This window comes from Uloborus diversus, chromosome 8, assembly GCF_026930045.1.
Source record: "Uloborus diversus isolate 005 chromosome 8, Udiv.v.3.1, whole genome shotgun sequence".
Classification (NCBI taxonomy): domain Eukaryota; kingdom Metazoa; phylum Arthropoda; class Arachnida; order Araneae; family Uloboridae; genus Uloborus; species Uloborus diversus.
Window position 1 is genome coordinate 65,639,066 of NC_072738.1, and position 26,134 is coordinate 65,665,199.

General features: G+C 36.2%; 1 protein-coding gene across 1 annotated transcript in view; it reads right to left on the minus strand.

Annotated features, from left to right (window-relative positions):
- Positions 1 to 26,134, minus strand: part of LOC129228218 (acid-sensing ion channel 1C-like) — a 225,409-nt gene that overhangs the window by 33,051 nt on the left and 166,224 nt on the right. Inside the window, exons 9-12 of the mRNA XM_054862883.1 lie at positions 24,452 to 24,551; positions 21,737 to 21,803; positions 17,829 to 17,874; positions 2,592 to 2,680 (exon numbers count right to left, since the gene is read on the minus strand). Coding sequence (XP_054718858.1) covers positions 2,592 to 2,680; positions 17,829 to 17,874; positions 21,737 to 21,803; positions 24,452 to 24,551 — 302 coding nt within the window. The remainder of the gene's footprint in view (positions 1 to 2,591; positions 2,681 to 17,828; positions 17,875 to 21,736; positions 21,804 to 24,451; positions 24,552 to 26,134) is intronic.

Genomic DNA, 26,134 nt, shown 5'->3' on the forward strand with positions numbered 1-26,134 from the left:
AATAACTTTTTCATTGTAAATTGTAAGAAGTTTCTGTTATATCCCGTCTTTTCAAAATTCAAGCTGACAAAAACGGACCCTTCAAGAAACTATTCGCCTACAACAGAGTATAAAAAATATTCTTGAAGGCCTGAAAAAATGGGGGAAGGGGGCAGCCCGGATCTACGTAACCGCAGACGCCGCAATACGGGGAGCGGGGCACACCACAGCGGGGCTCACGGCTCGAGAGACCAAAGAATCTTTGTTAAAATTTAAAAAAAAAAAATTTGCTCAAATTTAAAAACGTGAAAATATTTTCAATATTATTATAAAAATCAGGATATAAGTCATTCATAACTGCTCAAAATCTTAAAAAATAATAATTACAAATAGATTTAATATTTAAACAAATGAGCTCATAATTATGGTCGAAATATTGAAGCAGTCAAAAACAAACAACAATCACTCGTTTTTAAAAAATAGCGATTAAAGGATTACAGTAAAACTTATGCACTTTAGAATTTCCAGGTGTCAGGAATAGAGAGTAGAAAAATCGTCAGTTAAAGGGGAAAACATTTTTTAAGCAACAAGAAAGACGGGGGGGGGGATCAGAGCACCGTGAAGTCCTCATGGGGGCGCCACGCCAGCGCCACGAAATTTGCAAGAGAATTATGAAACTTATGAAATTTTTGAAATATTCCGCGGTGCTCCTGAATCATGAAATAACACTGAAGGGATGTGCAACGCTCTTATTTCAGTTTTATTCATTTTTCGCTGTTAGTTGAGATTAGTTATATCAGTGGCGAATCCAGGGAAGGAGCTACGTGTTTTTGTGTGTGTGGCTGCAGCCGCACTCCCCGCCCGCAAACTTGATGAAACCAAAGTTTTTGCTTTTCTTTTACTTTGTTGAAACCGATATCATGAAGATATAAAAAAAATTCGACCTCAGTCCCTCATCCTCCCGGACTAAAACCCTTGCCTTGCCACTGAGTTATAGAGTGAAGGGCGCCGTAGGAAGGTTAGATGTTCAAAATAGGCGCCTTGTTTCAAAAAAATCTTGGAACCACGGTATTAGACAAAAATTTAAATGGAAAGGTTTATTAGTTTCATTTGAGTTCAAGTCGGCGCTACTTATTGTTTTTGCGATTCGTAAATTGTACTTTAAAAAAAAATCCTATGAAGTTGTCTTACTTGTTCATTTCACACAATAAATCTTATGGTAATTGGCACCGCAATATCCAGTACAAAATCCTTTTAAAAAAATCCCACTTAGGCACTGGCGCACTAAGGACACCGGCGCACTGGGAATTTTCCCGGTATCCCGGCGGCCCAGTACGCCACTGAGCATGGAACCATATGCCACTGCAGCTGTTGGAAACTCTTGTGAAATCTATGCCTAGCCGCATATTCCAGGTAATTCAGAAAAATGGTGGCCCAAATCGTTTTTAAAAGTTAGTAGTTTATACTGATTGCTAGATTTAATGCAGTGTTAATTTTTAAAGCATTTCAAATATTGATTTTTTTTTTTTCAATTTGTCCATGTTAATAGCAAAATTACATTTTTCTAAATCTCTGCTTTGTTTTGCTAAAGTAATTGCAAATGTAACTTAATTAAACTCATTTTTTTTTTTATTTTGTCAGCTTATAATTATGTTTACGCCAGTATCGTAAGTTTGTAATTTTGTAATTCAGCATTGGTTTATTTTTGGATATTAAATTATTAAGTATTTGAATAAAATTCTACCAAACTTCAGAGTTTCTTACTTTTGAGTCAATACTTTTGTCCAGGCTTTATGTGTTATGAAGATATTAAAATTGAGAATTGTTTTAATTAAATTATTTATTTTATAAAGTTTCTGAGTTATACTGAGTTTAGGACTATTAAGTCAGTTATTTATCTTAACTGGAACAAAAAAAAAAAAAAAAAAAAAATAACCGAGTTAAATTATGATTGGAAAAATGGAAAAAAAATGAGTTTATAATTTTGTCCAGCGGTGCATTTATATGTTTCTCATTAATTTCCAAAACCAAAACTTTTAGCAATCACTGATGGCAACACTTATTCATTCTATGCCGTTAAATTAACATTTTCGAACGAAACTTTCTCGTAATCCTGGATTTTTTACCTTGGAGTTTATACGTTTGTCCAGGTTTCACGTAATGATAAAATATTAAATTTGCAAATTTTCTAATTTCATGAATTATTTAATTTACTTGATAAGATGTACTAGTTTTAGAACTATTTCTTCAACTATTCATCTTAAATTCAATAAAAAGAGTTTAAACTGTGTCATGTTATAATTGAAACAAAAGGAAAAAAATTGAGTCGATAATTTTGTCCACCACTGTATAGCTTACTAAGCAAAGTACTGCACATACTCGTAATCTGTTAAAGCAGTAGAATATAAATACATACATCTCCAGCCTCCCTCTATAATGAACACTTCCATAATCTGAACACTTTTGTTCGATCCCATGAGTGTTCAGAATAGAGAGAGTCCACTGTACTTAAAAGAATATGAATTGCCTTTTTCCTGAAATAATCATTTAGCTACAAGCGTGACAATGCACAAAAAAAAAAAAAAAAAAAAAAAAAAAAAAAATCAACTCACCAGTTATAATGTGCAGCAGACGCCTCTTGTGATCCCTGCAATCCAGACGAAGCGACATCAGTCACATCGGCAATGGAATTCAATAATGGCTGAAATTAGCTGGGTTAGCAAAGAATATAGAGGACGACATTTGCCTTTTATTTTTTCCTGCTCACCTGCCGAGACTCGCTATGACACGAACACTTTAAATCCGAATCCAGGCTGAAAACCCAATTGGAATTAGAAAATACTTTTTTTTTTTTTCAAACTCCCACCTTCAATTTTTATGATCACGTTCGAAAGCAATGCGCAAAATGTCGATCTACTGCAAGGTTCTAAATTATTTTGCCTTCTGGAAATGAAAAAAATAAATTATTTCAACGAGAAACAAATTGTATGTTCCAATAAAGGTTGGTCAAAATTAAAAAGGCTCGAACTCAAATCTCGTATTCAGACCAAACTAGATTTCTATTAATAAATTTTTGCGATGAAGTTATACTTATGTGAACTTCTCTGCTTCAACACGCTTGTTAACTACAAATACAAAGCAAACTAATGCGATAAATACATTTTATGCTTTAGATAGTCATTACGAGTACTGTAAAGGGATCATAATGAGTAAATCCACCATCAACAGGGTAACAAGGAAAACTGCGACAATCCGTTTCAAATTACATTGGACATTTAATTACAGCCAGGAAATAAACTTAGTAATTGGTCTATCTGAAATGACCCATACTCATTTTGAAATCCCCCAACTTCAGCAGCTTAGTTGTTTAAATAAAGAAGAGGTATACAACTTACTTTGTTATGAAAAAGAAAAAAATAGGGCTTTTAAGCTTGGAAAAAAAAATTCTATTATCATTGGAGACTAAGTTAACTTTAAAAGTGATAACAGCGATGTTGAAGACTTTTATGGCGTTCGAAGTAAAAAAAAAAGGGAAAAAGCAATTACAGCAGGTGAGGTGCTCTTCACAATAAGACAAGCAGGAAAAAGCATAACATAAAGTGCACACATAATAAACATAAAGAACAAAAAATTCCTAAACCTAACTAGTAGAGTCTCGAAAATCCGAGGTGATTGGGGGCTCACGCAATCTCGGATTTCTGAAAAGTGGATTTTTCGGAAAACTTCTCCAGATTAAAATTTTACACTGCTCGGATGACATAAAATAAACCTTCTACTTCCTTTTATAAAGAAAGGAAGTACGTATTGCCTTCAAGAATAAATCATCACTGAAGTTTCAACATAAATTTCGCTTTAATTACCTCTAAACAAATTTTGACTTTTTTTCTCCTTTAACGATGTCTGAGCACAAATTAGGAGACAACCAAACATGCGTGTTGACTGTGATCGAATCTATTTTGATACTACTAATGTTAATTTTACTTTTTCACTTAACAAGTTTTCATCTGTTATTATTTCTAAGACATCTCTAAATTCGTGCTTTACAGTCAATGAATACTTCGTGCCACTCAGAGAGTGTTCTTGTCACCAACCTCTCAATGCCTTTTTTATTATTTATGGTTTGTTGTTAAAATAATTTAACAGTGGCGAAATATTTCTACTTCGATGATAGTAAAATTTGGTGAAATAATTTTTAGCAACTGAAAAAATGAACTTAAAATATAGAGAAAGCACCTCGAACTAAGCGAAACCTCGAACTTTCGAGACTCAGATTTTCGAGACTACTGCATAGGAAAATAGGGATCAGTTGCAGGCGGTTTAACAGAACTAAATTTGCTGCAGTGTGCCATGGATGAGATAAGAATTTCGTATGTAAACTTAATAAGGTAATTTTTGTATTATTGGACGTAAGTAGGTAGAAAAAGCCGGTTCTGCCCCAGCCGGCGGCTCTCCGGCTCATAGCCGCCGTCCAATTCCCTCCCACCGCCTCTCGACCTTGGGGTTGCGCCTGCCGATCCCCCTCCCACCGCCTCTCGACCTTGGGCTGCGCCTGAATCTTGAAGAAGATGACGAGGGTATTTTCGCGTGGTTTTTTTTCCCCGCGTTTTTGGACTTTGTCGTTTTTTTTTCTTTGTAACCTTATACGATGGTTTTCGAGTGGCAACCTGTTTAGGGTATGACAAAACGTCACAATTGTTGTCATAAGAATGTGTGATACTTTTTGTCATGCCATCCTAATAAAGTTGTACAGAGCTATTTCCAGTGTTTTTTACAAACATATTGGACTATGTCGTTTTTAGATGCACCCGCCATTATAAATGATGATAGCATATGTATTTCTATTTTATTCTTAAACATGCATCCTAGAGAAGAGGTTGTATGGATTACGGTCCTTTATCTGAGTTTATGTTGCGTCATGGGAATCATCTATATTCTGACTGGGAAATCGGATTTTGCTGTTGATTTTCTACTTAAACCAAATGATACCTCTAATTCACTCATTACGTTCCGAGGATGATTCATTTCAACGTGTCGAATAATCATTTTTCCTGCTGCAATGAAGAAGGCTTACCTGGAACCGGCTCAAGAAGCAAGTTTTGGCGGTGTCAATGCATTATTTCGTACTTTGGAAGGAGAAGAAAGCAAGAAAGCCATTCAGAATTATCTAGCGGGAGTCGATGCGTACACTCGACACAAACCTGTGAGAAAGAAATTCCCGACGAATCGCGTATTCGTTCATCATAAAGATTTCCAATGGCAGGCAGATCTCGCCGATTTGACAAACTTGCAAAAACATAATCGTGGTTATCGGTATATATTAACATGTATCGATATTTTTTCAAAATATGCATGGGCGAAGCCTTTAAAAACGAAGCAGGGCCGAGAGATTGTCGACGCTTTCCAATCTATTTTTACAGAGTGAAAACCCAAGTTACTCCAAACGGATCAAGGTGGTGAATTTAAAAATGCACTATTTCAAAAGTTTCTACGAGACAATCAAGTCAAGTTCTTCACAACTTTTATCGCAACGAAGGCTTCGGTAGTGGAAAGATTCAATCGTACTTTGAAAACTAAAATGTGGAAATATTTCACGAGTCAAAACACTTACAACTATATTGACGTGTTAGATGATTTGATAAAGAGTTATAATACTACTTACCATTCCACCATCAAGAGGGCACCTGTTGAAGTGAATGCGAATAATGAAGGACAAGTGTATTTCGCGATCTACGGAGATAATCAAGATGCGGAAAGGAAACCGTGTGTTTACAACGTTGGTGATGTCGTTCGTATTTCTAAACAAAAACTCACTTTTGAAAAAGGATACGAGACGAATTGGACGGAGGAATTATTCATCGTCACCGAATGTGTCAAAAGAGCTATTCCCGTGTACCGTGTGAAAGATTTAATGGGTGAACCCATCCAAGGAACTTTTTATCCTCAAGAATTACAAAAAGTCAAACTGAAAGAAGATTATACTGTCGAAAAAATATTACGAAAGAGAAAAAAGGAAAACAAAACTGAATATTTTGTCAAGTTTCGTGGTTATCCGGAAAAATTTAACCAATGGATTCCGGCCTCTCATTTATCCAACCTATAAATACTTGAGACACGATATCATTTGCTCACTCTGCAAGATGGGCTCGTTCTATGTGACATTGCCCAGCGACAGCTCATTAAACTATTTCCCAGATAATAAAATATCCCATTTTATTACACGTCTACCGACCCCAATTGAACTGACTGGACATTGGGATTGTGCGCTGGTAGAAGTCATTTACCCGCATACTTGGTATAATGTGAATCGAGAGAATAATTTAATTGGATTCGATCTAGGTGATGGAAAAGAATTAGGAAGAAATATTCCACCCGGATGTTACGAAAATGTATCCGACATTTTGAAGGCGATAAGCATACCTGATCACGATAATAAAATTTCGTTCAATTACAATCATGTCACGAAACGCGTTCGTGTTAAAGTGAAAAACAATGCACGCGTCGTCTTTCACGAAGGATTATCACAGATGTTAGGATTTCCACCGATGGTTATAGGGGGCGATAGCGATAAAAATATTGAACAGACCGTGTTCAGCCCGCAGATCGCAGATCCTAATGCACATTTCAGAGTGCTAATGGTTTATACAGATATTATCGAACCTCAAATCATAGGCGATGTGTATGCTCCGCTCCTGCGAACAATTAAAGTGAGTGGTTCGGACGGTGAAATGGTGAATGTAGAATATGAAAGACCTCATTATTTGCCCGTGAGTCGAAAAATTATCGACACTATCGAAATCGTTATAAGAACCAACACAGGAATGTTAGTGCCATTCGAGCGTGGAAGGTCGTACGTGAAACTTCATTTTCGTCAGAAATTCCTCTCATGATGTATATTCCATATCAATGCTGTCAAAAATCCTTTGAGGATTACTACACCCATCGATCTGGAAATGGTCTTAATTATTATCAAGGTGCACCCTATCAAAGAGGCTATGGTTTCGGAGGACTCTTTAAATCTTTCTTCAGAGCTGCGGTCCCACTTTTCAAGTCGGGAGCCAAAGCGGTTGGTAAACAAATTTTGAACAGCGGTGTAGATGTATTCAACGATGTCTCACGTGGTGAAAATCTCAAAGTGGCTGCTAAACGACGTTTGAAGGAAGCCGGCCAAAACTTGACGGATAAAGCTGCAGTTAAATTAAAGACCATGATCGGCTCCGGCAGAAGGAATAAAAAGCGCAAACTTCCCAAGAAACAAGTCAGTGTTCGTAAAACCAAGAGAGTGAAAACACATCACGATATTTTCTCTTAAAAAATGTCTTCTCTCATTCACCGCGATTCTCCTGTGTGTGTGAAATCAGAACTGGACTTATTCACACTGCCTCCCACTCAAGCTGCTATTGAAAAAGGACAATTTGTCGAATATCATCCCATCGCAAGCATTCGAGACGGATCGCCTCTCGAATTTTCAATATCTGGAAGCGGTGTGGAATATACAGATCTCAACGCATCCTACATTTACGTGAAAGCGAAAATCGTCAAAGCGGATGGATCCTACTTATCAGCGAAAATCACCAAACCCGATGGAACGGAAGTCGAAGAAGCCGTTGCCCCAACCAACCTATTCCTCCATTCTCTTTTCTCGCAAATCGATGTCAGTTTGAATGAACGAAATATTTCATCTGCAAGTTATACATACCCTTATCGTGCATACATCGAAACGCTTCTAAATTATGGAGAAGATGCCAAGAAAAGTCAACTTACCTGTGCGATGTTTTACAAAGACGATGATCCCTCAGAAATCGACCCCACGGCCGAGAACGCTGGCCCAGGATTGAAATCAAGATATGAACTCAGTAAACACAGTAATACATTTGATATGATTGGACAATTACACTCGGATATTTTTTTACAGAACCGTCTCATGTTGAATTTGGTTGATATTAAAATGAAAATGACTCGAAGCAATGCAGCGTTTTGTCTTCTATCACCGTAAGTGGATGCAGCATACAAAGTGGTATTAGAACATGCCTCGTTATTCATACGAAAAGTGCAAGTGAGCCCGGGAGTTTCACTGGGTCATGCAAAAGCTTTGGAAAAAAGTTCTGCCAAGTACCCCATCGACAGAGTTTTATGCAAAACCTATTCTATTTCGAAAGGAAGTTTTTCCTTCATGCAAGACAATGTATTTTTAGGTGTAATGCCTAAAAGAGTCGTGATTGCCTGCATCGAAAATTCTGCTATGAACGGGCATTATTCAAAAAATCCTTTCCTATTTTCACATCATATTGTGAATTTCATCTCTATTTACGTAGACGGTCAACCTGTGCCATGCAAACCCTTGGAATTGGATTTTGAAAATAATAATTACATTCGTGCTTATCACAGTTTGTTTGATGGATTTAATAGTGATAAAGGCATCTATTTATCTCGTGAACAATTCGCACGAGGTACGACACTTTACAATTTTGATCTCTCAGCAGACTTATGCAACGGTTCCCGTTTAAATTTACAACATCAAGGAAATTTGAGAGTTGAAATTAAATTTAGCACTGCCATCGAAGAAACGCTATCATTATTGATCTATGCCGAATTTCAAAACGTGATTGAAATTACAAAATCTCGTCACGTGCTGTGTGATTTTGCAAATTAAAATGGATTTGAATCAAATACAGAATATTCTTCAAAGTGACTCAATTACCGAAAAATATTTTCTGGGTGTGTTTCCTAGTGATCATCTGTCGGACATTGTCATCGATACGACGCCCTCTTGTTTTATTGCAAATGTGGATACTTCGAAAGAATCTGGAAACCATTGGGTGGCTTTTTATGTTAACGGAAAACAATTGGAATTTTTTGATTCTTATGGAAATTCGCCCTCTTTTTTCAAAGGACCTATTGACGATTTTGTATCACAATTTTCGAATGTAAACTTTAATCCCATGACATTGCAAAGTAATGTCACGGCAATATGTGGTCAATATTGCATTTATTATTTGTATTCAAAATGTCCCCCGTGGACATTCCTTGAAAAATATATTGTCTTCTTTTATAGATTCGCATGTTTGTAATGATAAGATTGTATACAATTTTGTAGCAAAACATTTTCATGTATTGCCAAATTTTAATCAATAAAACATATTTAAATGAATAACATCGTTGTTTGTCTCTCATTTGCCATGGAGTTTCCAAAGTTGGAGGTTCCTTTTACGATGGTCGCTGCCGGACCAACTTCTTCGGGAAAGTCATTTTTCGTAGCAGATTTAATCAAGCATAAACATGAGATGTTTTCAATTGTCCCCGACAAAATTGTATGGTTCTACAGGATCTATCAAGAATTATATGATACGATCCCCGATGTGTCGTTTGTGGAAGGATTTCCTTCAAATTATCGAGAGTATTTGGGGAGTTATACGGTTTACATAATTGATGATTTAATGCATTCTTGTGCTAAAAATGAAATCATCACTAAATTGTTCACGCGTGGAAGTCATCATATGAATATATCTGTGATTTTCATCACACAGAATTTTTTTCACAAAGGGAAAGAAATGCGTGAAATTACTTTAAACGCACATTATATTCTGCTTTTCAAAAATAGAAGAGATTTGAGTCAAGTGACTCATTTAGGAAAACAGATTTTTCCCAGACATTTAAAATTTTTTCAAGAAGTGTATGAGGATGCGACGAAGGGGAAATTTTCATATCTATTAATCGATTTGAAAAATGATACACCCGAGGAAATGCGTCTGCGCACAAATATTTTACCCAATCAAACACAGTACATATATCAGAGAAAAAAACTATAAAAATGAATGGGTATAAATAATAACATTCATTTGTCATCATGGCAATTACAAAGCAACAACTGAACGAGCTGCACCTTCTGCAAATCTGTCCAGCAAAACTTCAAAAAGAGTTATTGAAAAAGATTGATGTGAAATGTATCAAAGCAATTTGTGAGTGCTGTCACAACACACTGAAAGGAAATATTCCTCTATCGAAACATCAAAAGAAGAACTTGTCAAAGCACAAGACAACTCTGCGCAAATTAGCAAATCGTAAATTAGCTTTGCCGAAAAAGCGAAAGCTGGTTGTTCAAAAAGGTGGATTTTTGAATTTTTTAATCCCCGCAGCTGTAAGCGTACTATCAACTATACTAGGAAATGGAACTCGCTAAGAAATATTCCTTGGTTCCCGAGGAAATATTTCAAAAACATACAGTCACATCCAATCAATTGAGTTAGTTGGATCGTGAAATGTTAAAGATTTTACAGAGCAAGTTAGCGGATCATGAAAAGTTATCGAAATACACAGAATTGCTCCAAAGGAAGTTGAACATGACAGAATTCAACCCAAGATGGACCCAACCTCAAGAAAATAAAGTTATTGAAAAAGAAGAAGAAGAAAGAAAAATGACAAAAACTGAAAATTATGAACCTACGATACTGAAAAGTATTTCAAAGAATTATCTGCATCAAGCAAGAAATCTGTTGGATCTCCTGAAGAAACATTCGGACCTTTTATCATGGAATGAAAAAGGACAAATTATTTATAAAAAACAAAACATTCCGAATAGTAATATTGCAGACCTGATGAATTTTATTTTCAGCAATAGAAAAAATGTTCATGTACCATGGAAAGATGAATTTTTACATACGTTAAATGAAATAAATGTACCCAAACATTTTGTGAAAAATAAGTATTTAACAGATGTGACTCCAACTTTTGTACCTAAAGCTGTCAATATGTCTCTCGATACACCTAGAAAGAAAAGGGCGAAAAGACAGCCCGATTTTGTATGGGATACAATGTATCAATAAAATATTTTAGTTCATTCAAACTGACATCGATTTGCGAGAAAAGAGAATGGAGGAATAGGTTGGTTGGGGCAACGGCTTCTCCGACTTCCGTTCCATCGGGTTTGGTGATTTTCGCTGATAAGTAGGATCCATCCGCTTTGACGATTTTCGCTTTCACGTAAATGTAGTATGCGTTGAGATCTGTATATTCCACACCGCTTCCAGATATTGAAAATTCGAGAGGCGATCCGTCTCGAATGCTTGCGATGGGATGATATTCGACAAATTGTCCTTTTTCAATAGCAGCTTGAGTGGGAGGCAGTGTGAATAAGTCCAGTTCTGATTTCACACACACAGGAGAATCGCGGTGAATGAGAGAAGACATTTTTTAAGAGAAAATATCGTGATGTGTTTTCACTCTCTTGGTTTTACGAACACTGACTTGTTTCTTGGGAAGTTTGCGCTTTTTATTCCTTCTGCCGGAGCCGATCATGGTCTTTAATTTAACTGCAGCTTTATCCGTCAAGTTTTTGCCGGCTTCCTTCAAACGTCGTTTAGCAGCCACTTTGAGATTTTCACCACGTGAGACATCGTTGAATACATCTACACCGCTGTTCAAAATTTGTTTACCAACCGCTTTGGCTCCCGACTTGAAAAGTGGGACCGCAGCTCTGAAGAAAGATTTAAAGAGTCCTCCGAAACCATAGCCTCTTTGATAGGGTGCACCTTGATAATAATTAAGACCATTTCCAGATTGATGGGTGTAGTAATCCTCAAAGGAGTTTTGACAGCATTGATATGGAATATACATCATGAGAGGAATTTCTGACGAAAATGAAGTTTCACGTACGACCTTCCACGCTCGAATGTCACTAACATTCATGTGTTGGTTCTTATAACGATTTCGATAGTGTCGATAATTTTTCGACTCACGGGCAAATAATGAGGTCTTTCATATTCTACATTCACCATTTCACCGTCCGAACCACTCACTTTAATTGTTCGCAGGAGCGGAGCATACACATCGCCTATGATTTGAGGTTCGATAATATCTGTATAAACCATTAGCACTCTGAAATGTGCATTAGGATCTGCGATCTGCGGGCTGAACACGGTCTGTTCAATATTTTTGTCGCTATCGCCCCCTATAACCATCGGTGGAAATCCTAACATCTGTGATAATCCTTCGTGAAAGACGACGCGTGCATTGTTTTTCACTTTAACACGAACGCGTTTCGTGACGTGATTGTAATTGAACGAAATTTTATTATCGTGATCAGGTATGCTTATCGCCTTCAAAATGTCGGATACATTTTCGTAACATCCGGGTGGAATATTTCTTCCTAATTCTTTTCCATCACCTAGATCGAATCCAATTAAATTATTCTCTCGATTCACATTATACCAAGTATGCGGGTAAATGACTTCTACCAGCGCACAATCCCAATGTCCAGTCAGTTCAACTGGGGTCGCAAGACGTGTAATAAAATGGGATATTTTATTATCTGGGAAATAGTTTAATGAGCTGTCGCTGGGCAAAGTCACATAGAACGAGCCCATCTTGCAGAGTGAGCAAATGATATCGTGTCTCAAGTATTTATAGGTTGGATAAATGAGAGGCCGGAATCCATTGGTTAAATTTTTTCGGATAACCACGAAACTTGACAAAATATTCAGTTTTGTTTTCCTTTTTTCTCTTTCGTAATATTTTTTCGACAGTATAATCTTCTTTCAGTTTGACTTTTTGTAATTCTTGAGGATAAAAAGTTCCTTGGATGGGTTCACCCATTAAATCTTTCACACGGTACACGGGAATAGCTCTTTTGACACATTCGGTGACGATGAATAATTCCTCCGTCCAATTCGTCTCGTATCCTTTTTCAAAAGTGAGTTTTTGTTTAGAAATACGAACGACATCATCAACGTTGTAAACACACGGTTTCCTTTCCGCATCTTGATTATCTCCGTAGATCGCGAAATACACTTGTCCTTCATTATTCGCATTCACTTCAACAGGTGCCCTCTTGATGGTGGAATGGTAAGTAGTATTATAACTCTTTATCAAATCATCTAACACGTCAATATAGTTGTAAGTGTTTTGACTCGTGAAATATTTCCACATTTTAGTTTTCAAAGTACGATTGAATCTTTCCACTACCGAAGCCTTCGTTGCGTTAAAAGTTGTGAAGAACTTGACTTGATTGTCTCGTAGAAACTTTTGAAATAGTGCATTTTTAAATTCACCACTTTGATCCGTTTGGAGTAACTTGGGTTTTCTCTCTGTAAAAATAGATTGGAAAGCGTCGACAATCTCTCGGCCCTGCTTCGTTTTTAAAGGCTTCGCCCATGCATATTTTGAAAAAATATCGATATATCTTACTAATATTATATATGCGAAAGTTTGTCTGTATGGATGTATGGATGGATGTTTGTTACTCTTTCACGCAAAAACTACTGAACGGATTTTGATGAAACTTTACAATAATACAGCTTATGCATCAGAATAACACATAGGGTAGTTTTCGTCCCGTTATGGGGGGCAAAACCCCCTTAGGGGGGCAATAAAACACAATTTTTGTATAAATTCTCTAATACTGGGATGAAAAAATACTTGCACATATTTACATTCTATGTCCATCGAAAGTTCTGATTTTTCTGCTGAAGATGGCACCTGTTTGAAATTTCTAAGTAGAATAAAAAACGAGTTATGAGCTTTTTAGATCCATGTTCGAAGGCTTTCCTCAACTCAATACAGTATTTAGTGTATCATCTCAACTCCCTGTCGATAGCGACAATTGTTGTATTGTTGACTTTCTTTGCTTTTTGTGATTGTTCAAGGCTTTTCTCAAGTCAAATCTTGAAGTACGATTTTGCACAAAATTGGCAAATAATACATGATTTGGCTGATGATTTTAAATTTAAACGGAACTTTAATGAAATTAATGGTTTTTATTATTATTTATGCTGATTGAACACTTACTTATTATCCAAACAACCAGCAGATCGCCAAAATTTTTGCAGATAGATTTCCGTAGCTGATGCATTTGGCAGTTTTTTCAACGTTGCTGTTTTTGAAGCCGAAGACTACGTCATAATGTTTCTCAGCTTTCACCATGTAAACAAAATATCGCCAATCAAAGAATTTTCAAAAGACTTTTTTTACTGTGTTAAATAATCCAGCAACTAAATTAGGCAAATCCATTAACAGCACAAAAACTTCCATTACTTTTCCTTTTTGCACAATTTCAAACGATCACCAAATTTTATTACTTATTTTGGTAACAATTCGGATGAAACTGTTTAGCGCCATTTTATGGTGACCAAAAATATCTCAGCATCTGGCGACGATATCTCTGTAACGAAAATTAATATCATATCGTTTTACAAAGTATGGAAAGAATGGGGGAGCATCATCGAAGGTACCCCGAAACGACTTTCGCAAATTCGGTAAAATCGCATCAAGAGCCACAATGATTGAAATTTCCCGAAATAACTAAAGCAAGTATAAGGGGATTACGAGCGCAGCTACTTTTTTTAAATCACTTCGTACTTCATTAGCCATACAGAGAAGGTTTTAGACTCCATGTTAAAAAAAAAGTATCAACAGATTAATCTTTTTAAACATGAGAAGATTAATTTCATGTTTTTTAAATTTGTATATGCTTAAATATAGTGCTTTCGTTTCTAAATCAATACTACTTTGTTCTTTATACCTATTGCTATTTTAGTTTTATGGGTAAGGAAGAAACTCGATTTTTAATCACGCCAAAATTATGTGTTTTAAATTCTTTCAATTAAAGCAGAAAACAAAAGCAAGTAACGATTTTTTCTAATAATTATTAATGACCCAGGCAACGCCGGGTATTTTTGCTAGTGTTAATATATACCGATAACCACGATTATGTTTTTGCAAGTTTGTCAAATCGGCGAGATCTGCCTGCCATTGGAAATCTTTATGATGAACGAATACGCGATTCGTCGGGAATTTCTTTCTCACAGGTTTGTGTAGAGTGTACGCATCGACTCCCGCTAGATAATTCTGAATGGCTTTCTTGCTTTCTTCTCCTTCCAAAGCACGAAATAATGCATTGACACCGCCAAAACTTGCTTCTTGAGCCGGTTCCAGGTAAGCCTTCTTCATTGCAGCAGGAAAAATGATTATTCGACACGTTGAAATGAATCATCCTCGGAACGTAATGAGTGAATTAGAGGTATCATTTGGTTTAAGTAGAAAATCAACAGCAAAATCCGATTTCCCAGTCAGAATATAGATGATTCCCATGACGCAACATAAACTCAGATAAAGGACCGTAATCCATACAACCTCTTCTCTAGGATGCATGTTTAAGAATAAAATAGAAATACATATGCTATCATCATTTATAATGGCGGGTGCATCTAAAAACGACATAGTCCAATATGTTTGTAAAAAACACTGGAAATAGCTCTGTACAACTTTATGAGGATGGCATGACAAAAAGTATCACACATTCTTATGACAACAATTGTGACGTTTTGTCATACCCTTAACAGGTTGCCACTCGAAAACCATCGTATAAGGTTACAAAGAAAAAAAAACGACAAAGTCCAAAAACGCGGGGAAAAAAATACACGCGAAAATACCCTCGTCATCTTCTTCAAGATTCAGGCGCAGCCCAAGGTCGAGAGGCGGTGGGAGGGGGATCGGCAGGCGCAACCCCAAGGTCGAGAGGCGGTGGGAGGAAATTGGACGGCGGCTATGAGCCGGAGAGCCGCCGGCTGGGGCAGAACCGGCCTTTTCTACCTACTGACGTAACAATAACGCATGGATAACATAAAGATGCAGGCTGGGTGTTAACTTTGGTTTTTACCAGGACAGAATTCCTGCTCATGTCTAATTGAATTTAAAACTCAACGGAAAAGGGTAAATCAACTGCACTCGATCCTCACGATGGATGTCAAACTCGTTTTACGTTTCCCTATATGATTATAGTGCAGAGCTTCAGGAGTCGGAGTGAAAATGACCAACTCCGACTCCGACTCCGCAAGCATTGGCAGAGTCAGGGGCGTGCACAGCAATTTTGGGGCCCGTCACAAGTTACTTTTCCGGGCCCCCTCCATATTGTTTACCCCTAGATTTCACCACTAGTTTTAAAATATTGAGCCCCCTTCAGGTTTGGACCCGGGCCAACAAGTGTCCCTTCTCCCCCCCCCCCGTGTGCACGCCCCTGGGCAGAGTTGTGGACTTTGACGGAAAATAGCAGACTACGACTCTAAGAGCTTTAATCCTGCGACTCTCGACTCCAACACCGACTCCTTTACCTCAAAATCAGTTCGACTCTGACTCCGCAGCTCTGTTTAAATGGTTAATATGGAAAAATCTAAAACTGGTCTACCTTTAAAAATGTATCCCAGAAGAAATGCCAAAATTACTCCAAATCGTAATTTACGAAGCATTTTTCTCTAGACCAGCTATTCTCAACCGGTGGTCCGTTGGACCGGTACCGGTCCATAGAAAATTTTGGCCAGTCCTCAGAGATTTTTCCTCGCCCATGTAAAAAAGTTGTTTTACAAAAATGGGCGGGGGGGGGGAGAAAGAAAGAAAACACTATCATAACAATTCTGTACCACATCTTGTACTTCAATTTTTTGATTAATTTTAGTAGTTTTCTATGATTTTTCAGCAATGCTTATTACTTATGTATAATTAAACACATTACGGTAATCACTTATCTCATTTTATACTTTATTCTAATATATTTATTAATACATTTATTACTAGTAAAAAAGTAAAAAATCGTCGGTCGTTCGCAAATTTTTTTCACAAGTGTTTAACGGTCCTCGAGGCGAAAGTTTTATTTTTCCTGCATCAAAAAGGGGAGAAAGGGGGAACCTTAACGGTTCATAAAAAGTCAGATGTTTTTAACTGTCTGCGAATGAAAAGTTTTTTTTTTTTTTTTCAAAAAAAAAAAAAAAAAGGAAGTAAAAAAAAAAGGAATACATCAGCGGTCTGCGAAGTTTTCTTTTTTCTTTTATTTTTTTTTTTAAATAAATATTTAGTTAGTGGAAAGATGTGAAAAACAATGTGAATGGGTTGACTACTGATTTGTGACCTGTTCTAAATGAAAAGGGAATTCGTTTTTCCAGAAAATCAGTACCAGGATGGCTTTTCAATTCATTCCGGCACCAACTCACCTCTAAAGTGCAAATAGATTCTACAGAACAGTTTGGTTAGAATCAAAGTTTGAATTCTAGCCTTTTTAATTTCGACTATCCTGTAACATAGAATAGAAGTTAAGTATGTTTAAGATTCTGCAGTGTTCTTCTTTTATATTGATTTAAAAAATTAACTTTTTGTTCTTACTTCCACCAGTAATTAAACAGTCAATGTGTTTCTTTAAACCTGTTTGTGCAGCCTTATTAATAACGATAAGACGAAAATTGCACTTACTACTTACAGAAGTTAAAAAACTGGTTTTATGTTCAGTTCGCAGAAATTCAATTTATAAATTATTAGCAACTGACGGAAGAAAAAGTTTATAAGTCCTCAGTCGATTGCAGATTCCTATTACTTCTACATGAAATTGATTTGATTTTCAATTGGATGTGTAACATTTAACGACCGTGGAGTGAAAAAAAAATATTTGTTTCATTATGATTATTTTTCTTCATTTCATACTTCTATTGTCTTTTCATTCAAAATTTCACATTTATTATTTTTTTCGACCTGGTAGTATAGATTATATTTTTCGATAAAGATATTGGGAAGGCTTTAGCAACTTTTGGCATCGGAACTTGGTGCAATTAAAATTTGTAAAGTGTTAAGCATTATGTTTTATAGTTTGTTTGCCTAAATAGGTAAAGGGATTTTTTTTTCTCTTTTCTTTTAAGCACTGCACAAGAAGAAAAGAAAATGTCTATTTAATGTACAGTGGTACTGAAGGTACGAAAAGGGGAGATTACAAGAGAAGAAAAACGTGATGGTCAAACTACGATATTAAAATAAACACATTTTTGTCGTCCAATATACCCAAAAAAGAGAGAATTCAGCAAAAAGGAGACGCTTCATACCAACAACGAATCCTCTTCTTCCACCTTGTACTCGAAACTTCGGGAACTGGAGATCAAAACAAATTCAAAGATTACTCTTAGAAAAGAATCTTTATAAAGATACAAAGAATACTCTATCTTACTCGAGCATCATTTTTTCCAGGTATTCCCATCCCCCGCAAGGGTGATGACGCATCCTTTCAAATGACACAGGGCCCCCCTCCCCTTTAGAACGAGACTCCCAAAATTATATCAAAAACCATGTACAATTTAAGCTCTTCATGCGTAGCACTTTTTAAGAAATGTTTGTAATGTGTTACATGTTATGTACAATAATCTTTTAGACTACGTTCCAAACCCTTATTGTACAGTCCACTTTTTTTTGTGGTGGGGGATAATTCCACTATTCAATACAAAATTTATAGTTGAAAGTTTAATGTAGACTCATAAGTTAAAAGGACAATTCATTTTTCTTTTTTTTTTCCACAAATTACATTTTAATGGGTCGATTTCGAGATAGAAACTTGGCTTAAGGTTCACTCATTCGACTGTACTACTTTTTTTGTTGACAATTTATATTGAATGTCTGAATAAATTATCACTTTCATCAGTACTCAGATCTGAGTCATTCCTCGATTTTTTCTTTTGGCTAACTTTTGCGTCTTTTAGATGATGTCATAGTAGGTTCTGCCTTTTTGTTTTGTTTTGTTTAGATGTTATTGTTTTATCCATCTTTTTCAAAAGTTGAGATTAATTCACATAAGGAGGATTCTCACCAGAAAATCCGTGAAAACGAAATGTTCACCAGCATGCTCGTTTTTTTTTTCCCCTTTTTGAAGATGGTTAAAAATCGCCCAAGAGAATGGTCACTTCCAGTACATAACGAGCAATAATGGTTAATTGATCATGAAGAGTAGTATCTTGAGAATAATCTTAGTTAAAAATGCGACATCATGGGCGTATCCAGAGGGGAGCAAGAGAGAGCAGCTGCCCCCCCCTCCATATAACATCAATATTAAAAATAAAACCAAAAAGAAAGAAAGGTTTAAATTTATTTAAAAAAAAACATATTAATTCACTTATCAATGAATTCGGCTCTAGTAACTGTATGAATGATTTTAAAAACGTATATTTCTTCTTTGGGAGTCCAGTGAAAAGGGAAAGTCAATTGTAACGCAAGGTCAGCTTTTCCACTAACTCCCCACTAAAAAGTCCTCTTTTTTTTTTTTTTTTTTTTTTTGCAAAAGTCTGATATTACACACGACTTTTTCCCCACACACCGTGACAAAGTTTAAAGTTAGAGAAGTGCCTCTAACAGGACTGTCATTTCAGAATTTTTAAAAGCAAAAGGTATATACTCATAGCGTTATCTTTGGGGAAAATAATAATCTAACTACACAAATGCATAGCTGTATTGTTTTCAAAATCGGGAGGGGGTATTGACCCCCTTGCGCAAATGACGAGCCTACTCCCCCCTCCCCCTTCTATTTTGAGCTGGATATGCCTTTGTGCACCATCCCTTTGTATATGTTAAACTATTTTAAACTTAACAAATTATGGGATGACGTATGTAAAAGTGATGGTAGGGTGCTTATAGTCTTCATTAAAAATTCAATCGAATACATAATCCCACTTGGGTAAACATTTTGAGGTAATTTAACAATTTTGATGTAACATTTCGCTTCACTACAAATCAATAAAAGTGACATGAGTATGAAAACAACAATTTCATTTCTTTTTCTTCCTTTTTTTTTTTGAATAATTATCCTAAATAGGAAAATTTAATTGCCAATTAAATACTAACTGAGTTCAGCCACACACCCCTCCCCTTTAAATACAAGAATTTTTTCAAAAAGGAATGAGAAAATGTTCGTTGTCTGTCAAATAGGATCTAAGTTCAGTTATTAACTTTTTCACTACAAGAAGATCAAATAGTTTTTTACGTCCTGAAGCTAAGTTACAGATGAGCGAAGATGAAAATTAGTTGCGTAAATATAATTATGTATAAAATGCTGAAGGGCTCCTACTGACTGACAGCAGTAAAGTTCGGTATTTATTAGATGAATGATTTTCTAAATGTGATGGGAAAGGACGATGACCAGTACAGAAAAATATTTCATGTTCGTTTAAACTTAGTGGAATTAATTTTTACTCTAATGTTATAGATTTCTCTTCCCTTTAAATTTTTTTCGTAACCTACCAGCCAATCAGCATCCTGATCTTTGATCAATACGATTTGTGAGGTGTTGTTAAATTTCAGCTATTAATGTATTTGAAGAATATACTGACAAAGAATATTATTTTGGAGCTGAGGTTGGAAAATACTGCCAAACGTTCTGTGCTAGAAAGTTATACATACTTTTATACATACTTTTCCAGGAAAAAACAACGGGGGGGGGGGGGGTGAGAGAGGGGAATGGCACTGATTGCGTGATTGAAATCAGGGGGAGGCGTTGTAGGGGTATTTTCACGGTTTTTGGGGAAGGTGTTGGGGCTCGTTCTTGAACGGACTCTGCAGTAATGGGAGGTGCGTCACCGCTCTTGAGGGAGATGGCCATCCCCGATTTAACTATTTGTGAGACTAGCTTCTCTTCCACAATTATATAATAGTGGTAAAAAAAAAATTGCATCACTCGCGCCGCAAAGGAGAGGAATATTATCCCGACTGCATTCAACACGCAGTCAAGCATCCCGTATCCCAGATGATTTGGGGATGTATTTCTGATCAAGGAGTCGGTGGGCTTCACTTTGTGCAAGGAACAGTACACGCTCAGGTGTATATTGGCATTTTGTAGGAGAAATTGCTTCCTACTATCCGGGATCACTTTACTTCAGTTCCAAACGTCATTTTCCAGGGTGATTCTGCTCCGTGCCATATATCAAAATTGGCCTGTAACAATTTAAAAACCTTTATCCTGCCATTAGACTTAAATTGACGTGGGGTTAAGTAATTTGTTTTCTCTAAACTCACACGCAGGTTCAGAAATGGAAAAATGAGCATGGGGTCAGCAGTTTGCCTTGGCCCGGAAACAGCCCCGATCTACGTAAACAATTATCGGATTCCTGCTGATAAATGTTTACTTCATAAGCTTTGCAGAATTTCACAAACATTCATCGTTAATCGGTCGGCCAAAACTTCTCACATAATCCAATTGTTGTGAAAATGCGAAGGTGATGCAATTTTTTTTTTTTTTACCAGCACTGTAATAAGGTTATCACACGCAGATGGACTCAAATGTAATGTTTCGATGTATGTGCCAAAAAGAGTGAGCAGTTTCAGGGAAGGCTGAGGTTCCTCAATGCGAATTTAACTGCATATTAAATGCGTCTTCATTGTAAAACAAGGATGTGTTACAATATTTCGCTGTCCCCTTGCTAAACCTGAACACTTGATAAAGGACCAGAACTAGGAAAGATTAGACTCCGAATCCTGGTTGCTATCAAAGTCGATTATCTTGGGGAAAAGACAAGCAAAATATATATTTTTAGTTAACGATTTTCCCTGATGATTTTTCATGGAAAGACTTTGGTTTTGAATTAGGTAAAAGATGATCTTACGAAAGGTTTGGTAAACGTTATAGAAAAAGGAGTTGTGGACGAAGTTCCAATAAATATATAAATATTTTACTGGGAAGCTTGCAGAAATGGTCTAATAAAAATAAAAATTACCTGCTAAGTGCCTTACGACCGTATTTACCACACTATTTGACTCTCGGTCTGACAGAGACCTGAACCACAGTTTGAAGCCTTCTCATTGGTTGAAGAAGATTTCCACCGTCGTTTTGACTTTCTGATCAAGAGTTGAATAATTTGTATAGTCAATATGAGCGACCCTCTTTTTTCTATGGCGCCTTTTGGTTCGTTGGTATTATGATTTAAAGTTTTTTAATTGATTTTTATCTTTAAAAAAAAAAAAAGATTCTACTTACTGGCATGCAGGTGCGCACTTGACGAAACAGTGTGTGTAGTTTACTTTTTCGGTACAGATGTCAGTCTCTGAAAAATAAAATCTCATGTAGAGACCACCAGGAATTCCTTGCACATATGTTTCACCAGGAAAAGTATTGTACTGAAAGAACTATTGAATAGGGAATGAGAGCTTTTCCAACTGTATAAAATTTGCGAAATCCGAAGTCATACAAAGAAGAACATTTACTGATAATCCTGGCAGACGAAAAATCAAAACAATGGCTTGAAGTCTGCACTGTAAAAACAATTCAGAACCGTTCCTGTAAAATAAAGGGAAAATGGGGGGGGGGGGTATGTGCCCAATTTCTGCCAGTAACATATCTTGCAAAAAACAAGAACGTTTTCCGCTAAATGTCAGTAACATTTCTGAAATTATGTTTGAAACTTTCTGAAGAATTTGTAAATCTCCCCGGTTAAAGCCAGTCATGCGTCTGGAACCTTCAAGTAAAATTAGGTTGGCTGAATGCAATTGATTAGAACCTTCCTGAGTTAGCAAGAAAGCTCCAGAAGTATTTATGCCACCATGGCCGAAGCTAAACCAAAATTGCATTTAAGAACCAAGCATCTTCCATACCTGCAATTCTTATCTTACAAAAGCTGCAGATATACATCGACTAATTCGCTATAATTGAGAGCTTAGTCGATCTGGACGGGCCATAAGCGATCTCGATCGCTCTCTTTGAGAGCTTAGTCGATTTGGACGAGCTAAAAGCGTTCTAATCCCGATAGACTTAATAAACACACTCAGTCAATCTTTAAACTGGTGGCTAAAAATATTTTTTACACCAGTGAGAAGTCTGCATTCGAGCAACTTGTCGCAAGTCAGGAACCTTTTTTTTTCAAAGATACTTGATTTTACGGGGAAATAGATGAAAAACCTGTGAAATCCCGAAACGTTTCACGGAAACAATGAGTAACGTTTAAGTTTTTTTTTTTTTTTTTTACAGTGTAGTAATGTTGGGAATTGGAAGAGCGTTCACGTTCTTTATGTTTAACATAATTCTCATGCTGTTTCAACGGTGCTTGAGGGCACGTTTAGTCTCGCCAATGTTAGACAGACAACATTTGCAGGAAATACTGTAAACACCCCAGTTGTTATGACAATCAGTGGGAGTGTTCAACAGTAAGCAGTAAACATTATGTGATCTTATTTACAGGAGAAAAGGCAGCTATTAAAACCAAACTTTTTCAAAAATGTTAGCAACTTAATGGTAGATTTTTGGATAAAAATGCAAAGCAATGGTAGGGTTGGTTGGGGGAAGTGGATCACCCCCCTAAACTGAAATATGGATAAAGTTTTCAAACTTTTTTACGCTGATCATGTTAAATTTCATCACAGTGATTGGCCTTGCATATATTTGAGTTTCGTGGAATTTTTTTCTAGGTCATAACATTTAGTCCAAAAAAAAAAAAAATCTGAAAATCTTTTTTTTTTTTTTTTTTTTTTTTTTTTTGCGAGTTCAAGCAACATTTTTCAAGGAAGTATTTCCAGGTTAGTTTTTATTACTTTCTTATGATTATTAATTTTTAATGTATAGTTTAACTTAAAGTTCATACTGCAACAAGAATTTTCGTATAAAATATTATCAATAAGTGTTTAAGAGGAGGGGTACAACTAACCCCGTAAGTTTTTGCTATTAGGGGTAAGTGGGTCCCTCTATAATAATGAGGATTTCAAAATTAAAAGCAACCGTGACTAAATATTTGTATTAGTGAAATGCAAGACAACTATGATGACCTAGTAGGAATTGATAGTTCAGCTACAAAAACTGGTAAAGCTGGTGATTATGTATTTGAGAAACTTACATCAAAGTAAACCATTCAGTATTATATCGATCTAATGTTGGAAGTTGATTATACAAATTTTAAAAAAATATTGTTACAGGATGTTGAAACTATTACTGAGGATTAAGTCAAGTATGGTGATATTTCTTCCTTTGCACACTTTAAACAGGCGCAGCCATTTAGTGTTTCCAATTTCATTTTCAGCGTATAGTTTTGGCTAGTTTACCGAAAATGACCTTAATCAACTGTATTATGTTTATTCAACACATCTTTACATGTTAAAAGTAAGGTGTAAAAAGTTTAAGTGTTGCTAAGTTCAAGAAAAGTTTAACCGATTTCTCGGGCTGTTGGGCTCCTCAAAGATAGATTACTAGATTTTAAAATTTGTCAGAGAGCAGAGTGCATATTTGGGAAAAAAAATATTTTCTTACTGACACAATTGCTGTACAATTTTAACCGACGCATATATGAAAATTATACATGTATACCAATTGCATTGTATAGGTTACAAACCATTCAATGCAATTAGTATACATGCATAATTTTAATTTTAAAGAGCTTTCCTTTGAAATATAATGCTTGTCATGTAGTTTTTAGTAGTATTCACTTTTGCTCCAGGCTTCTTCGCACGTGCCCCCCCCCTCCCCTATGGCACCCTTGAACAACTGAAGGTATTCCTTTAAAATATCATAGAATAAAGAAATATATATATTTCTTGATTTTGCAAAATCCCATGCCACAAACAAAAGACCTTCCTGTGAAATATTTTATGTTAAAGTAAAACAATCACGAGCACTGACTGTCAATTTCAAATTCACATTAGTATGATTCTTAGATATATTTTCAAAACATAGCTAATCCAGAAATATATAAAAGAACTTGTCTCTTACCTTCTCCACAAAATTTGAAATTGTGCGGATACAGGTTACTGTTCAGCACGCATTGACAGTTATCTAACGTCTGATTTAGCACACATTCCTCCATGCACATCTAAAAGATATAGAAAAAAAGTTCTTTATGGTATCTTCCGCATTTTTTTCCTCATAACTCAATTGAAAAATCACATTTGCAAATACAACAATACAGAGGAATTTAATTACACGTCCAACACCCTAAAACATCTTCGGTAATTCGAACAGTACAAACAAATTCAGGTATTTTAAGACAAAGCAAGCTTAAGTGACAATATGCTATTCGAAAATATATCTCGAAAGAAACAATACTATAATTAAACTCACTGTTGGGGGGGGGGGCATTTTTAGAAATTTTGGTTTATTCCCAGTTTCGCCGACATTTCAAATTCCCTCCGTCCTTTAATATATCGAAAGGTACGATTAAAACTGAAAAACGGTGGTTGTGGGGGGTAGGGGGGATTTTGTGTCGGAGAGATTGGAGGTACAACGGAAGATAGAACCAATATCTTGGTGTTTTGAGCTTCACGTTGAATGAACAGTTAAAAAAGTAACTATTATTGTTAAATTATCCATGTTGGAATTAATGCAGTTTAACATGAAGCATTCAATTTTGCTTTTTCTCTTTATTATATTAAATAAAAGTAAGGTTTCAAAGATATTCTGGAAGGAAGTCTGTGGGGGGCCTGCGTCCAGGAAACATCATAGCACCTACAGCCTTGAAATTTTGCACAAAATTACTTCGAGCCCCGGTTGTTTGTACTTAGGCTTTTGTTTTTTAGATTTCGAATTAGTTTTTTTGTAATTAATTTTTTAAGCTCACATTTCGCGTAAATTGCCAATTATTGCCTATTAAAGGGGTGAAAAATTACTTGCATATACTAATATTATATATCATAGGAAAGGGTAAAATTTTCCGCGTTCTACGCAATTCGTTTCAATGCTCGAACTTAAATACGGTGGGAGTTATTTGCATTTTTAGCTCGAACTTTTTTAGGCTTAGCTAAAATTTAGGCACTGCTTTCGTCCTTAAATCTATCAGTAAAAACTGAGGGAATTGTCCTACAGTTTTCTTTTTGCCACTACTGGAAAGAACGGCTATTTTTACTCCAGTTCTAACTCGACCTATGGTCGAAAAACTTAGCTTCCATCTCCAAAGGAAAAAAAAGTTACAAGCCGTTAAAAATCAAGTTCGAATAATCTCATCTCCAATAAAATTATTGATGTGTTATTTGGCGTTGCCATAGTTACGTCTTTTCGATTTCCTTGTTTCTTCTTTCTTATTCACAAACTTTAAGGGTTTCGATTTTAACGGAAAATCTTAGGCTCAACTCAATTCAAGCCCCAAGCTAAAGAGTAAAATATATCACAAGAGACCACGAATATGAAAGCGACTTTTCAAGCGTACAAAACTGCAGTTTTGCAATGCTGAGAAGCCCCTTAGCCCTTACGGCTCTGCAAGTTGGTACAAGTTATTTTGAAACAAGGGGAAGGGGTGCTTTTCGTTCCAAAGGGAACTCATAATGCGTTTTTGAGCAATCACGATTGCTTATTGCTTTCATTTGACTGTCCTTGACGTTACAGTTCCTTTTTCAGCTTGAACCAGGGCTGCAGCACCACCGTCCACCGGCGGCGGCGAGGCTGATCCTGAGCACTGTCCAC